Below are 14,099 nucleotides of genomic sequence, written 5' to 3' on the forward strand. Positions count from 1 at the left end.
GCCAGCTGCGTGTGCACATGGGTGGGTGCTGTTCAGACACGGGGGGCTGTGGTTGTCCCCCCCGTGTCACTGTGCACATGTGGCTGTGGTCACCCACAGGGGTGGCAGTGTTCAAACACCTGTGTGGGTGTGCTCAAACACACACACATCTGTGTTTACACACGTGTGTGGCCATTTTCATACACACACTGAGCCATGGTTGGCTCTGTTACACACGTGTGTGGCTGTTCTTGTATTTATATCCTGGCTGTACACAAGTGTGGCTGTGCTGTGGTTGCACACACGTGGTTGTGCTCACACACACACACTGTGCTCACACATGTACATGGCTGTGGCTGCACACATGTGTGGCTGTGCTGAGTTTGTACACACATGTGGTTGTGCTCACACAGACATGACCGGGTTGATACACAGAGCCATGTTCACACACACAGAGCCGTGTTCACACATGTGTGACCATGCTGACACAAATACAGTCATGCTGACATGCATGACAGTGCTCACACACACAGACCATGTTCAACATAATGACAGCGCCTCAAACAACAAGAAGCCATGTTCACACACAGAGCCATGTTCACACACACACATGACCATGTTCAAACATATGACAGTGCTCAAACACACAGAGAGCCATGTTCACACACACACATGACCATGTTCACACACATGGCAGTGCTCACACACACAGAGCCATGCTCACACACACAGAGCCATGTTCACACACACAGGGCCATGTTCTCACACACGACAGTGCTCACACACACACAGCCATGTTCACACACACACACAGCCATGTTCACACACACACACACAAGCCCCTATCCGCACACACGGTGCCGTGTCCCCGCCGTGCCCGGGCCGGTGCCGGTGCCGGTGCCCGCTGCGGCAGGCCCACGTGCCGGCCGGCACCCGCCCGCACATGGCTCTGCAGCAGGGAGGCTGCTGGGGCTAAAAATGGAGCAGGGCGCACATGCCAGCGCCACGTGACGCGCATGGAGAGGGCTCCCCGCGAGAGGAGGAGGAGGAGGAGGAAGAGGAGGAGGAGGAGGAGGGAGCCCGCTCACATGGGCTGGCACAGATGCCAACCCGGCCGCTGGCCACGGCGCCGTGGCCTCTCTGTGACCTGTGGGTTTGGAGGGGGGGGGGGTTAATGGTGTGGCCCCCTCCCCACTCGCTCACAGGTTTGACTCTTGGGAAGGTCAAACATGGGGTGACGGCGGAAGGGGAGAGGGGAGGAGGGCTCGCAGGTGGTGGGTCTGAGGAGGGGGATGTGGAGGATGAAGGAGTTCCCGCTGCTGTCCCGCCCCCTACCCGCCTTTCTCCCCCCCCTTCCCGCGGGGTCCCAAGGCTGCAGAGGGAACACAAACATCGGCACAAACATCAGCGGGATCTTGGGGGGGGTGGGGGCAGGTGAGAGGGATCCCCACCTGCCAGGGCTCCTCCCCCTGTGGGTGCTCCCCAGAGCCCCCCACATGATGAACACATTGGGGTCCCCCCTCCCCCAGGGGTCCCGCACCCCTTTTGCACTCCCATGTCACAGTGTCACCCCAATTTCTGGGCCCCCGAACCCTCCTGGGATCCTGAGACCCCCAAACTATCCCAATGCACCTTTCCTGTGGCTCTGCACCCCTAAATCCTCATGGGGTCCCTACACCCCCTGATCCTGCATTCTTTGGGGTCCCTGCAACCTCCTGGGGTACATCCATCCCTAAATCCCACACACCCACAAATCTGTGCACTCCTGCTCCCCGCAATCCTGCCCCTCTCGGGGGTCGGTCCCTGTACCCCCAAACCCTGCACCCCAAATCCCTGCCCTTCCTGGAGTCTCTCTGCACCCCAACCCCGCTCTGCCCCATTCCGCAGTGCCAGCACACCACGGGGTGTCCCCGCCTGTCTTGGGGTGCCCCCACCTGCCGCGGGGTGCCCCGCCCGGGGCCAGGAATGCCTTGTTTACCCGATTTTTCCCGTTCCCGGGGAGGGAGGACGAATCTGGCAGCGGGAGCTGCTGCCCCAGCCAAGAGCCAAGGGCCGAGCCAGGGCTGCTCCCTGCAGGAAAACACCCCAAAACCGCCCCAAAACACCCCAAAACCCGACCCTCCAAGCACTCTCCTGGCCCCCACAGCACCACTGGGGGTCCTGCCCCACTCTTCCCCCCAATGGGGACACATGAAAGGGGGATCAGGGGTGCAGGACCCCCAAATTGGGCGGCACCCACCACCTCTGGTTGCCCCCCGAAGCTCAGTTACGAGTGGGGAAACTGAGGCTCGATGAGTGTAGGGTGACACGGGGACAGAGCAGGACCCGCTGTCCCCAAACCTACAGGGCAGCTGCAGCCCCACGGTGGCTCTGGGGGTGTCCGAGTGGGGCTGGGGGTGCAGGATTGGGGGTCGTGTCCCGTGCCAGCCCCCGGTGTCCAGCCCGGGGGCCGAGGGGGCGATAAGCAAGAACGAGCCCCCGGTGTCCCGGCGGAGACACCGCTCCCCCCTTTTCCTGGAAAAGGTTCAACAAGGTAAACAAGGCTCCAGCCCCGAGTAAAAATAAACCCTCGGCACGCAGGCGCCGGCCGGGAAGCGGGGCGAGCGTCACGCGGCACGGCCACGGCACCGGCACCGGCACCGGGCACCGGGCACCGGGCACCGGGCACCAGGCACCGGCCCCACCGCTGCCTCCTGCCCCCGGGAGCAGTGGCGGGGAGGGAAATGCGGAGTGTTGAAATGGGGGGTGCACCTTGGGCACGGGAAGGGCAGGGGCACAGCCGGTGGCACGGACGGGGTGATGGGTGTGTGCCCCCCGACAGTCCGGGCACCCCACGGCGGGTGGGGGTACCCTGCGGGGTCCTGGCACGACCCCGGGAGGTGCAGGATGTGGGGGTGCAGGATACAGGGGGGCAGGATCTGGGCCCCCAGGAAAGTACCGGGATGCAGGGTTTGGGGGTGCAGGATGCAGAGTTTGGGGTGCAGGATGCAGGAGTGCAGGGTTTGGGGGTGCAGGATGCAGAGCTGCAGGATTTGGGAGTGCAGGCATGCAGGGATGCAGGGTTTGGGGTGCAGGATGCAGGAGTCCAGGGTTTGGGGGTGCAGGATGCAGAGTGGGTTGGTGCAGGATGCAGGATGCAGATTTGGGGTGCAGGCATTTGGGGTGCAGGATGCAGGATGCAGGGTTTGGGGTACAGGGATGCCGGGTTTGGGGTGCAGAATACAGCAATGCAGGGTTTGGGGGTGCAGGATGCAGGGATGCAGGGTTTGGGGTACAGGATGCGGGGTTTGGGGGTGCAGAATGCAGCAATGCAGGGTTTGGGGGTGCAGGATGCAGAGCTGCAGGATTTGGGGGTGCAGGATGCAGGAATGCAGAGTTTGGGGGTGCAGGATACAGGGGTGCACGGTTTGAGCTTGCAGGGCTGCACAGATCCGTGCAAGTGCAGGATTTAGGAGTGAATCTGGCATGTGGCGACCTTGAGGGGCGTTCAGGTGCCCCCTCCGCGCCCTGCACTGCTTGGCACGGGCACTGCCATGTCGGGGTGCACAGGGAGCCGCGGGGAGCCCCCCGAGACACAGACCCGGCCTCTGGGGGCGTTCCCCGCTCACGTCAGCGGCAGAACCCCCCTGTCCCCACGGCTTTGGTGGCCCCTCGCCCTCACTCTGCTCCCCATGGGTGGTCCCAGAGTCGGGATATCCCGGAAATATCCCAGCTGTGCCCAGCCTGGGGTCCCTGCTCACAGCACCCCCACCGGACCCCCCGTGCGGGGTTCCCACCTCACCGGGGACCCCACAGAGACACCCCAAGAGATTTGTCCGGTCCCGGGGATTCCGGGGGGATCCGGGATTCAGGCGAGCATCCCCGGCGCCGTGTGCCGCAGCGCCGTGCGCGGGGATGTTTTCCCAATCCAGACGCGCGGCTGAGTCACGGATAATCACCGGGAACGTGCCGGGAGGGGAGCGAGGAGCTGCGGGGGCCGGGGGCACTGCACGGTGCGGCCACGGGGGTCCCTTCACCCCAGTACCGGGGTGTCCCCCCCGGGTTCCCCGTTCCCGTTCCCGCCTGGCCCCACACATCCTTCCGGGAGCTGCCGCGGTTCTCCCGGCCGGAGGTGCCACGGCCCCGCGCACCCGCCCCGTGACTCAGGGCAAGGGCACGTCCTGTGGGGTGTCGGGGTGTTCCCACTGCCCCAGTGCCTTGGGGAACCCCAAAATCCCGGAGCACCCCTAGCAAACCCCGGACACTGCCAGCTGGGGGGTTCCAGGGGGTGTTTGGGGTGCACAGCTCTGGTGTCCCCTCCCGGGAACTCCGCAGGGACACCGGAGGCCTCCCCTCCTGCGGGATGAGCTCGGAGGATTTCCCGGCGCGGGCACATCCGTGCTCGGCTCCTTCTCCTCCTGGCTGGGTGCCAGGGCAGCGCCCCGCACATGGGCACCCCCAAAACCTTCCTGCAGGAGCACCCAGGGAGCCCCGCGGTGCCAGCGGGGCTGGGCTGGCCCCGGCCGGCTCCGCGACCCAGATCTGCCACCAATTGTGCCCTGGCACGGCGTTGCCGCAGCCCCCGCGGCAGCCAGGAGCGGGGCCAGGCTGGGATGTGGATGCCAGGCACGTGCCACAGCGGGCACCCGCGGGGACAGCGTGGGGACAGCAGGGGGACAGCGGGCAGGGGGCTGTGCCATGCACAGGCAACCTGCGATGCTGGAACAGGTGGGCACAGGAGATGGTGCCATGTGGGGTGACAGGGGTAGCTGAGTGTCCCCAGTGCAGGGGACAGTGCCACGCGGGGTACCTGGGTGTCTCTAGGACAACGGGCTGCGCTTTGAGGGGTGACAGAGGCACCTGGGTGTCCCCAGTGTTGTGCGGGGTGGCATCGGTGCCCAGGTATCCCCAGGGGAAGGTGGCACGCAGAGTGACAGTGGATGTCCCCGCTGCAGGGGACAGCCAGCGCCGCGCTCAGGTGTTGCCAGCGCAGGTGACAGCGCTGTGCAAGGTGACAGCGCTGCCGGTGCCGTGACTGGGGGGATGGTGTCGCGCCAGGTGACAGATGTGTCAAGTGCTGCACCCAAGTGTCCGCAGTGCAGGGGACACTGCTGCGCTCGGGGGTCCCCAGCGCGCACGGGGACCGTGCTGTGCGGCCCGACGGCGCGCCCCGTGTCCCCCCGGTGCGGGTCCCGGTGCGGGTCCCGGTCCCCGCGGTCCGTCGGGCGGCCCCGGTGCGGGGGTCCCCGCCGAGCCCGGGCTCCCCAGCGGCGGCGCGGGGCCGGGGCCGCCGGCGGAAAGTGTGTCACTGGGGCACGAGGCTGTCCCCGGGAATCACATGGGGGAGGCGGCGGCGCCGCGTGCGGCCCAGTGCGCAGCCGCGGCCGGTGCGGGGGGCGGCGGGGCGGGCGGCGGGCGCACAACAGCCCGCACCGGGCGGCGGCGCGGCACGGCTCGGCGCGGCTCCGCTCCGGGAGGCTCACGGGGCCGAGACAGGATGGCGGCCCCCGAGGCCGGCAGCACAGGTCAGTGCCCCGCCGGAGCCCCCCACCCCCGGGACCACCGTGCGGGCACCGGCACCGGCAGCGGTCCCCGGCACCGGAGCGGATTGGGGGGCAGCGCCCCGGGACCGCGGAGAGGGGCTGCGCGCTTGAGACGCGAGTTGGAGGGGTCCGGACACCGGGGCCGAGGGGTCCCGCACGCCCGACCGGGCAGGATGCGCGCTGGGACCGCGTCCCGGAACGGGGCTCCGTCCTACCGGGACCGGGGGGTCCTGCGGAGCGGGGTAAGGCTCGGACAGCGGGGCCGGGGTGTCCCCGGGAGGAGGGTAGGGAGGGCTGCGCGCCGGTACCGGGCGTCTTGCACTCCGGGGCGATGTGAACACCGGCACCGGGGTGCTCCGGTAATCGGGGCAGGAGGGATGGAGACCGGACTGGGTGTCCCGAACGCCGGAGCGTGCGGGACGCGGGAGTAGGAAGGCTGAGAACGGGGATCTGTGTTCCGGGAGGTCCCGGACAGCGGCATCGGAGGGGAGCGCGGCGGGACCCGGGTGTCCCGGAGACCGGGACCGAGGATTCCCGAACGCCGGAGAGTGCTGGACACGGGGGTAGGAAGGGTGAGAGCGGGGATTGTTGTGTCCTGGGCAGCGGAACCGGAGGGGAGTGAAGCGGGTCCGGGTGTTGTCTCCTGGGGCAGCGGCACCGGGCTGTCCAGGAACCGGGACACGGGGATCGGTGTGTACCGGGCGGCGGGACCGATCAGGGTGACCGGAGGGGACCGCGGCCACGGGACCGGGTTGTCCCTATCAGCGGCACCGCGGCCACGGGACCGGGCAGCCCGTGGACGGCCGAGGCGGTGCCGCGCGTGTCGGGGCTCCCTGCGCACCGGGAGGGGGGGACCGGAGGCGGTGCCCCCCCCTTCCCCCGTGTCCCCCCCGCACGTGTCCCCCTCCCCGCCGCTGCCACGTGCGGAGTTTGTTTTCCCCTCAGCCCCGCCCCGCCCCCTCCCATTGGTCGGCACATGACATCAGCGATGACGTCACGCGCGGAACTGGGGACGCCGCCGTTCATTGGGGGGGCGGCTCTGTCTCCGGGGCAACGAGAAGGGGCGGGGCAAATTTTGGCCAATGAGAGGCGGGTGGGCGTGGTAAAGCGTGAAGGGGCGGGGTTTAGGGGGCCACGTGCGGCTGGAGCACGTGGGGCGGCGGCGTGAGGCCGCCTGAGCTCGGGGGGGGCTGCGGGGAGGCTGTTTGGGGGGGTTCCCTCTGTTTTGGGGTCAACAGAGTTTCCCTCTCTCTGGGGCAAGCCTTTCTGGGGAATCCCCGCACCCCAAACCCTTAAATGGGTGTCCCGAGGCTTTGGGGTGCGGGGATCCCCCAATTATTTTGGTGCCTTAGCAGCGGGGGGGGTCCCCAGGATCAGCTGGCCTGGAGGTGGGACCCACTGTCCCCAATTCGGTGACCCCCTTTGGAGGTGGCTCAGTGAGAGGGGGATGGTGACAAGCTGGCTCTGGCGCGTGGCATCTGTGCCAGCGGCACCGTGTGCGGCGGGAGACACATGGCCCTGGTGATCCCGTGTGTCCCCGACATCACCATCCACGTGTCCCAGCCCGGAGTCGTGTCCCGGTGCTGCTGTCCCTGCCCCGTGAGTGGGGTGACAACGGCTGTGCCTTCAGCCAGGGGCCACGCGTGTGTCCCCTCCTATCCTGCTCCCCATTTTCGGGGGTCTTCACACAGCTCCTCAGTCCTGCAGTGCGGACTTACCCCCCCAGTTTGGGGGGCTGCGCTGGTGCCATGGGGGGGCTGCACTGGGGGCACCCCACTGCCGTGGGGGGCTCCGTCCCGGGGGGCCGCACCGTGGGACCGTCCCGGGAGCCGTGGGGCGGGAGCTGCAGGCACCGAGCCAGGAACCGCAGCAGCAACTCCGTGACCTCCTGATTTCACCTCTGCAGAGGGTTCCCAGCCCACATTCCTGCTGCAGGCAATTCCGGGGTGCCCTGCCCGTGTCCCCAGCCGGCACGTACCCGGATAAACCCGGCTGTCCCCGTCCCACGTGGGGCCGCGGCCCGTGGCTGCCGCTGGGTGCGGTGCCTGACTCAGGGTGGGCGGCACACGTGCGGCGCAGCGGGAGATCCACGGATCCGGGATGCATCCGGGCCGCTTCCCTGGAGACCCCACCCCGCGTGGGGCTGCGATTCCCCTCTGGGGGGCTTCCCCCCCACCGCCCTCGCGGTGCCTGGTGTAGCTCAGTGCATAATTGACCCACCGGGATGCCCGCGGATCTGGGATGCTTCCCTATGGATCCCACCCCACCTGGGGCTGCAATCGCTCTCCGAGGGGTTTCCCCCTCCCCAGCTGGCAGAGGCTGAGCCTGGCACGGCTCAGCGCACGTGTGGCAGCGCGGGATGCCCACGGATCCTGATTGCTGATGGATTTGGGGTGCTTCCCTGGGCATCCCACCCACCTCCGTGAGGCGGGGGAGGCTGAGCCCGGCACGGCTCGGTGCATGAGTGGCTCCTTCTCTCTGCAGGTGGGGTGATCAGCTACGTGGGCTCCAGCGGCGCCTCTCCCACCCGCACCAGCCCCGTGTCCCTGTGCAGCGACAGCTCCAACGGGAGCTCCCAGTCGGGCTCGCAGCCCTTCCCAACCTATTTCCCACCATCGCCCACCGGCTCCCTCCAGGATTCCCGCGCCTATGGCGGAGCCACGCTGGCCCCCCATGAAGACGGCTCCCCTTCCTCCTCGTCGTCATCCTCTTCCTCCTCCTCCACCTCCTCTTCCTCGTTCAGCTCCTCGGTGAATTTCCCCGGGGTGCAGCCGGTCCCCGCGGACGAGCGGCGCCGTAGCTCGCCCAGCAAAGCCGGCAGCACCGTCACCAGTGAGTGGGGCTCCCGGGGGGGTGGCAGGGGGGGTCTCCCCACCCCTGGAGCCCGCTGACCCCCGTCCCCCCGCAGAGCTCAACGGGATGGTGCTGCTCTGCAAAGTCTGCGGGGACGTCGCCTCCGGCTTCCACTACGGCGTGCACGCCTGCGAGGGCTGCAAGGTACCGGGATGGGGCCGGGGATGGGGCACGGAGCCCCTGTCACACTGCGGGGACCCCCAGTGATGCCCCCCGCTCGCCCCGCAGGGTTTCTTCCGCCGCAGCATCCAGCAGAACATCCAGTACAAGAAGTGCCTCAAGAACGAGAATTGCTCCATCGTCCGCATCAACCGCAACCGCTGCCAGCAATGCCGCTTCAAGAAGTGCCTGCTGGTCGGCATGTCCCGTGATGGTGAGCTCGGAGGGACCCGTGTGACGTCCCGAGCCGGGGATTCCCTCCGGGGGTGGGATTTCCCCGTGCCCAGCGCGCTGGTCCCTGCCCGGGATGTCTCCAGGGCTGTGCCTCCCCTCTGGAGCCGCTCCCCGCCTGTGCTGGGTGCTGTGCCTGTCCCACGGGATGTGTCCCCCTTTCCTGGCACCCCCCCATATGTGGGGCAGCGTGTTCCTTCCAAGACTGAGTGCCCCGTGCCCAGAGCTGCATGTCCCCCCCGTGGCCAGGGCTGACCCTCCCACACCGGGTCCCCCAACATCCAGGCTGTACATCCCCCCTTGGATGCATCCCCCTCTACTCAGATCTCTACATCCCCTCCTGGGATGGGTCCCCCTATGTTCAGGGCTCTGTGTCCCCTCCAGGACCGGGTATTCCAATTTAAAAAGCTGCTTGTCCCCTCCCGGGATGGGTCCCCCTATGTTGGGTCCCCTCCAGGACCGAGTATTCAATTTTTAAGGCTGCGTGTCCCCTCCAAACCCAGGGCAGAGATGCAGCCCCGCTCCCATCACCCCCTCATGGTTCAGGTCTGGGGGTGCATGGGGGTGTCCCCTCCAGCCGCTGATGTCCCCCTAACCCCGGTGTCCCCCCCCCAGCCGTGCGCTTCGGGCGCATCCCCAAGCGGGAGAAGCAGCGGATGCTGGCGGAGATGCAGAGCGCCATGGGCGGCATGGCCAGCGCCCCACCGCCGATGCCGGGGCCCGGCGAGGGTCCCGCCGCGGGCGGGGGGCACGCAGCGCCCCCCGGCCCCCCTCCGCTCGCTCCCCCCGCCTGCTTCTCGCAGTTCCCGCAGCAGCTGACGCCGCCCCGCTCGCCCAGCCCCGGCGGGGCCACCGAGGATGTGATCGCGCAGGTGGCCAAGGCGCACAAGGAGATCTTCATCTACGCGCACGACAAGCTGGGACCCCCTCCCGCCTGCGACAGCGGCCTCCTGCGCTGGGACGCGCCCCCCGCCTGGGCCCCCGGGCCCCCCGAGCCCCGGCTGTGCCCCGCCGCCTACCCCGAGCCCCCGGCCCCGCGGGGGTGCCCCTGGCCCCGCGGCCCCAAGGACGTCCTGCCGGTGAGCGCTCCCGCTCCCCTCCCCAGGCTGTTTTTAGCCGCTAATCACGTCAACCCCCTCATCCGTGCCCCGCTCCCCGGTGGGGAGAGCCCGGGGGTGCCCCCGGTGCCCGCTGACCGCCGCTCCCCCGCAGGCGTGCCCCATGAACAGCCACGTGCCCGGGCGCAGCGGGCGCTCCGTGCAGGAGATCTGGGAGGATTTCTCCCTCAGCTTCACCCCCGCCGTCCGCGAGGTCGTGGAGTTCGCCAAGCACATTCCCGGCTTCCAGGCGCTCTCCCAGCACGACCAGGTCACCCTGCTCAAGGCTGGCACCTTTGAGGTACGTCCTGGGATAATGGTGAGGGCTCGATGGTGCCCCACAGACTGACAGCGTGCCCCATGGACTGGCACGGAGCCCCAAAGCATGGGAACAGTGGGCCAGAACACAGCAGGAGCCCCGTGGCATTGCAGTGCCCCACATTTGAGAGCCACGGCGCCCGTGGCATTGCCTGGTGCCTCACAGCACTGCAGTGCCCCACATTTGGGATCTGTGGCACAGAGCACGGTGTCCCTGTCATGGCACAGTGCCCTGAGGACTGGCATGGAGCCCTGCAGCACTGCAGTGCTTCACAAGCAGGAGTTGTGGCATGCAGCACAGTGCTCCTGGCATTACACAGCGCCCCATGGCACTGCAGTGCCACTCTTTTGGGAGCTGTGGCATGAAGCACAATGCCCCAGGCATGGCATGGTACCCCCCAACTGGGCACCACGGGCTAACACAAAGCCCCATGTCCCATTGTAATGACCCACATTTGGGAGCTGTGGCATGAAACACAGTGCCCATGGCATCACACAGTGCCCATGGCATGGTACCCCATATTTGGTGGTCCCAATATGGATCACAGAGCCCATGGCATGGCACAATGCCCCTGGCATTGTCTGGTTGCATGGCAGTGCCCCACATTTGGGAGCCATGGTATGGCACCCCACATTTGGTGATCACAATATGGATCACGGAGCCAATGGCATGGCACAGTGCCCCTGGCATTGCCTGCTGCCCCATGGCATGGCAGTGACCCACATTTGGGAGCTGTGGCATGAAACACATTGCCCATGGCATCACACAGTGCCCATGGCATGGCACCCCACATTTGGTGATGACAATATGGATGACAGAGCCCATGGCATGGCACAGTACCCGTGGCATTACCTGATGCCCCATGGCATGGCAGTGACCCACATTTGGGAGCTGTGGCACGAAACACAGTGCCCATGGGATGGCACCCCACATTTGGTGATGACAATATGGATCACAGAGCCCATGGCATGGCACAGTGCCCCTGGCATTGCCTGCTGCCCCATGGCACGGCAGTGACCCACATTTGGGAGCTGTGGCACGAAACACAGTGCCCATGGCATGGCACCCCACATTTGGTGGTCCCAATATGGATCACAGAGCCCATGGCATGGCACAGTGCCCCTGGCATTGCCTGCTGCCCCATGGCATGGCAGTGCCCCACATTTGGGAGCTGTAACATGGACACCGATGTCCCTGGCATGAAGCACGGTGCCCGTGGCTCTGCCTGGTGCCCTGTCCCACATCCTGCCCCCTGCCCACAGGTGCTGATGGTTCGTTTTGCGTCGCTGTTCGACGTGAAGGAGCAGACGGTGACGTTCATGAGCCGCACGCGGTACGGGCTGGAGGAGCTGTGGGCCATGGGCATGGGAGACCTGCTGGGGGCCATGTTCGACTTCAGCGAGAAGCTCAGCGCCCTCGAGCTCAGTGACGAGGAGCTGGGGCTCTTCACTGCCGTTGTCCTGGTCTCAGCAGGTGGGCACGGGAGGATTTGGGGACATTGAGGAGGTTGGGGCTGGGATCGGACGAGTTTGGAAAAGAATGGAGGGGTTTGGGGCTGGGATCAGAGGAGTTTGAAAAATAATCAAATCTGGGGCTGGGATCAGAGGAGTTTGGAAAAGAATCGAGGGGTTTGAGGCTGGGAGGAGAGGAGTCTGGAAAAGAATGGAGGAGTTTGGGGCTGGGATCAGAGGAGTTCGGAAAAGAATCAAATTTGGGGCTGGGATCAGAGCAGTTTGGAAAAGAATCAAGGAGTTTGGGGTTGGGATCAGGGGGTTAGTTGGGTGTTCGGCGCATTCCGGGATGGGATTGGGATGGCATTGAGGTGATACCGGGGGAATATCAGGGGGTTCAGTGCTGAGATCAGGGTGATGCCTGGCTGTGATCAGGAGGTTTTGGGGGTGAAACTGAGGTGCCCCCTCCCCTGCCTGCCTCGCCAGACCGCTCGGGCATGGAGGACACGGCCTCGGTGGAGCAGCTGCAGGAGACGCTGCTGCGGGCCCTGCGCGCCCTCGTGCTGAAGACGCGCCCGGCCGAGACCTCGCGTTTCACCAAACTGCTGCTGAAGCTGCCGGACCTGCGCACCCTCAACAACCTCCACTCCGAGAAGCTGCTCTCCTTCCGCATCGACGCCCAGTAGTGCCCCCCCGGACCCCCTCCCCGCGCACCCCTGTACATACACCACAGCGTGGGGGGGGACGGACACACAGACTCCCCCCTCCCCCGGGGCAGCACCGACCCCGTCGGACTCGCAGGGATTCACCCCGAGGTGGGCGCCAGGATGCTGGGACCCCCCCTCCCACCCCACCCCAAATCGGGCACCGCCCCCACGGCACCGCTGGCAGAGCCGGGGGGGGTCCCCTCACCCCGACACCCCCGTTCTGGCGGCCGGGGGGGGACTCAGAGCCGTGCTGGGGAGGGTGGGGTGGGTCTAGAGGAGGGGAGGGTGGTCGGGGAGGGGACGGGGGGGGGGGTTTGGTTGGTTGGTTTTTTTTTCATCATATATTTATTACATAAATATATAGTAAAATAGACCAGCAACAATTACCATAAAAATATCTTTCTTTAAAATCCTGACCAAAACACAAAAGGGTTTAAAATCGCACGTCACAGACTGTGATTGTCACGGGGGCTCCACGGCCCCCCCGGCCCGCGCCCCTACATTCAGCGACGCCGGCCGCGACCCCCCCCAACCCCACTCCCCCCCGCCCCCCTCCCCAGCACCCTGCATAGTGGGGGACCCCGCGTGGGGCGCGCCGAGCCGAGCCGGGCCGTGCTGGGCCAGCTGCTGGCCGGGCTCGACGCCCGCGGGCAGGGGCAGCTCTGGAGCCATGAGGTATGTGCTTGGGGGGGGGGGACACACAGGGGGGCACGGGGACCGGGGGGGGGGACGCGGGGTGACCCGGGGGAGGTGGCGCAGGGGTGGGGGGCACCGCTGTGGCCCCCCGGGACCGAACGCTGGATGCTGGACGTGCGATGGCGACGCGAGACGGAGACGCGGGGACGGCCCGGGGGGGGGCGTGGGGGGTGTCAAGGGTGGGTGGGGGGCGTGCGGGTGGGCAGCGGGTGGGGGGGGCCGGGCTGAGCCCCCCCCCCAGCCCGGGACAAGCTGCCCCAGGGCCCCGTGTGGGGGGATGGGGGGGTCACGGGGGCTGATTAAGACACGTCCCGTGTCGCGACGGGAGCGCGCGGTGTCGCGCGGAGTGTGCGCGGGAACGCGCGGGCAGCGCGGGGACACGGCAGCGGCACCGCAACGACATGGAACGGCACCGGAACGGCCACAGCACCGGCATGGCATGGCCACAGTACCGGCACCGAAACGGCCACAGCATGGCCACGGTATCGGCTCCGGAACGGCCACAGCACTGGCATGGCACGGTCGTGGTGCCGGCACTGGCACGGCCACAGTACCAGCACTGGAACGGCCACAGCACCGGCATGGCATGGCCACGGTACCGGCACAGCCATGGCACCAGCACCGTGCCCTCATTGCACCAACAGGAGTTGCCATGGCACTGACATGGCACGACACGCGTGGCCGTGGCACCGGTGTTGCGCCAACTGGCACCGACATGGCACAGCCACGGCACCGTCACTGCCACCACCGGGCTCGGGGGGCACCGCCCGGGTGCCGCGGCCCCGCCCGTGGCCCGAAGGCACGAGGTGGGACCGGTGCTGTGCCAGGGGTGGGGGGCAAACCCCCAAACCTGTGCCCCCCGCCCAGTGCGGGCGTTAGTGTTGGGCTCCTATTGCACCGCCCGCAGCCGGTGCTGCTGGGACCCCCAAACTGGGACCCCTCAAAGTGGGGACCCCCAAACTGGGGGTCCCAGCAGGCCCCCTCCCAAGCCAGGCCCCTGGGTGGGGGTTTAAGACATTTTGCACCAAGGTCCAATCCGGCGCTGGTATTTGGGGCTGGGGGCAGGCACCCCCTCACCCAGGGCA

The 14,099-nt window shown here is 67.0% G+C and overlaps 1 protein-coding gene across 1 annotated transcript; it reads left to right on the forward strand.

The window, feature by feature from the left end:
- The first annotated feature begins 5,367 nt into the window (after positions 1-5,367).
- On the forward strand, positions 5,368-12,562 carry NR1D1 (nuclear receptor subfamily 1 group D member 1). The gene is made up of 8 exons (XM_064733431.1): positions 5,368-5,483; positions 7,986-8,333; positions 8,410-8,498; positions 8,583-8,727; positions 9,360-9,823; positions 9,957-10,142; positions 11,423-11,633; positions 12,098-12,562. Exons 1-8 carry the CDS (start codon positions 5,456-5,458, stop codon positions 12,295-12,297), a joined length of 1,671 nt encoding a protein of 556 aa, XP_064589501.1. The 5' UTR covers positions 5,368-5,455; the 3' UTR covers positions 12,298-12,562.
- Positions 12,563-14,099: the final 1,537 nt, after the last annotated feature.

Source organism: Zonotrichia leucophrys, chromosome 27, assembly GCF_028769735.1.
Source record: "Zonotrichia leucophrys gambelii isolate GWCS_2022_RI chromosome 27, RI_Zleu_2.0, whole genome shotgun sequence".
In the NCBI taxonomy this organism is placed as follows: Eukaryota; Metazoa; Chordata; class Aves; order Passeriformes; family Passerellidae; genus Zonotrichia; species Zonotrichia leucophrys.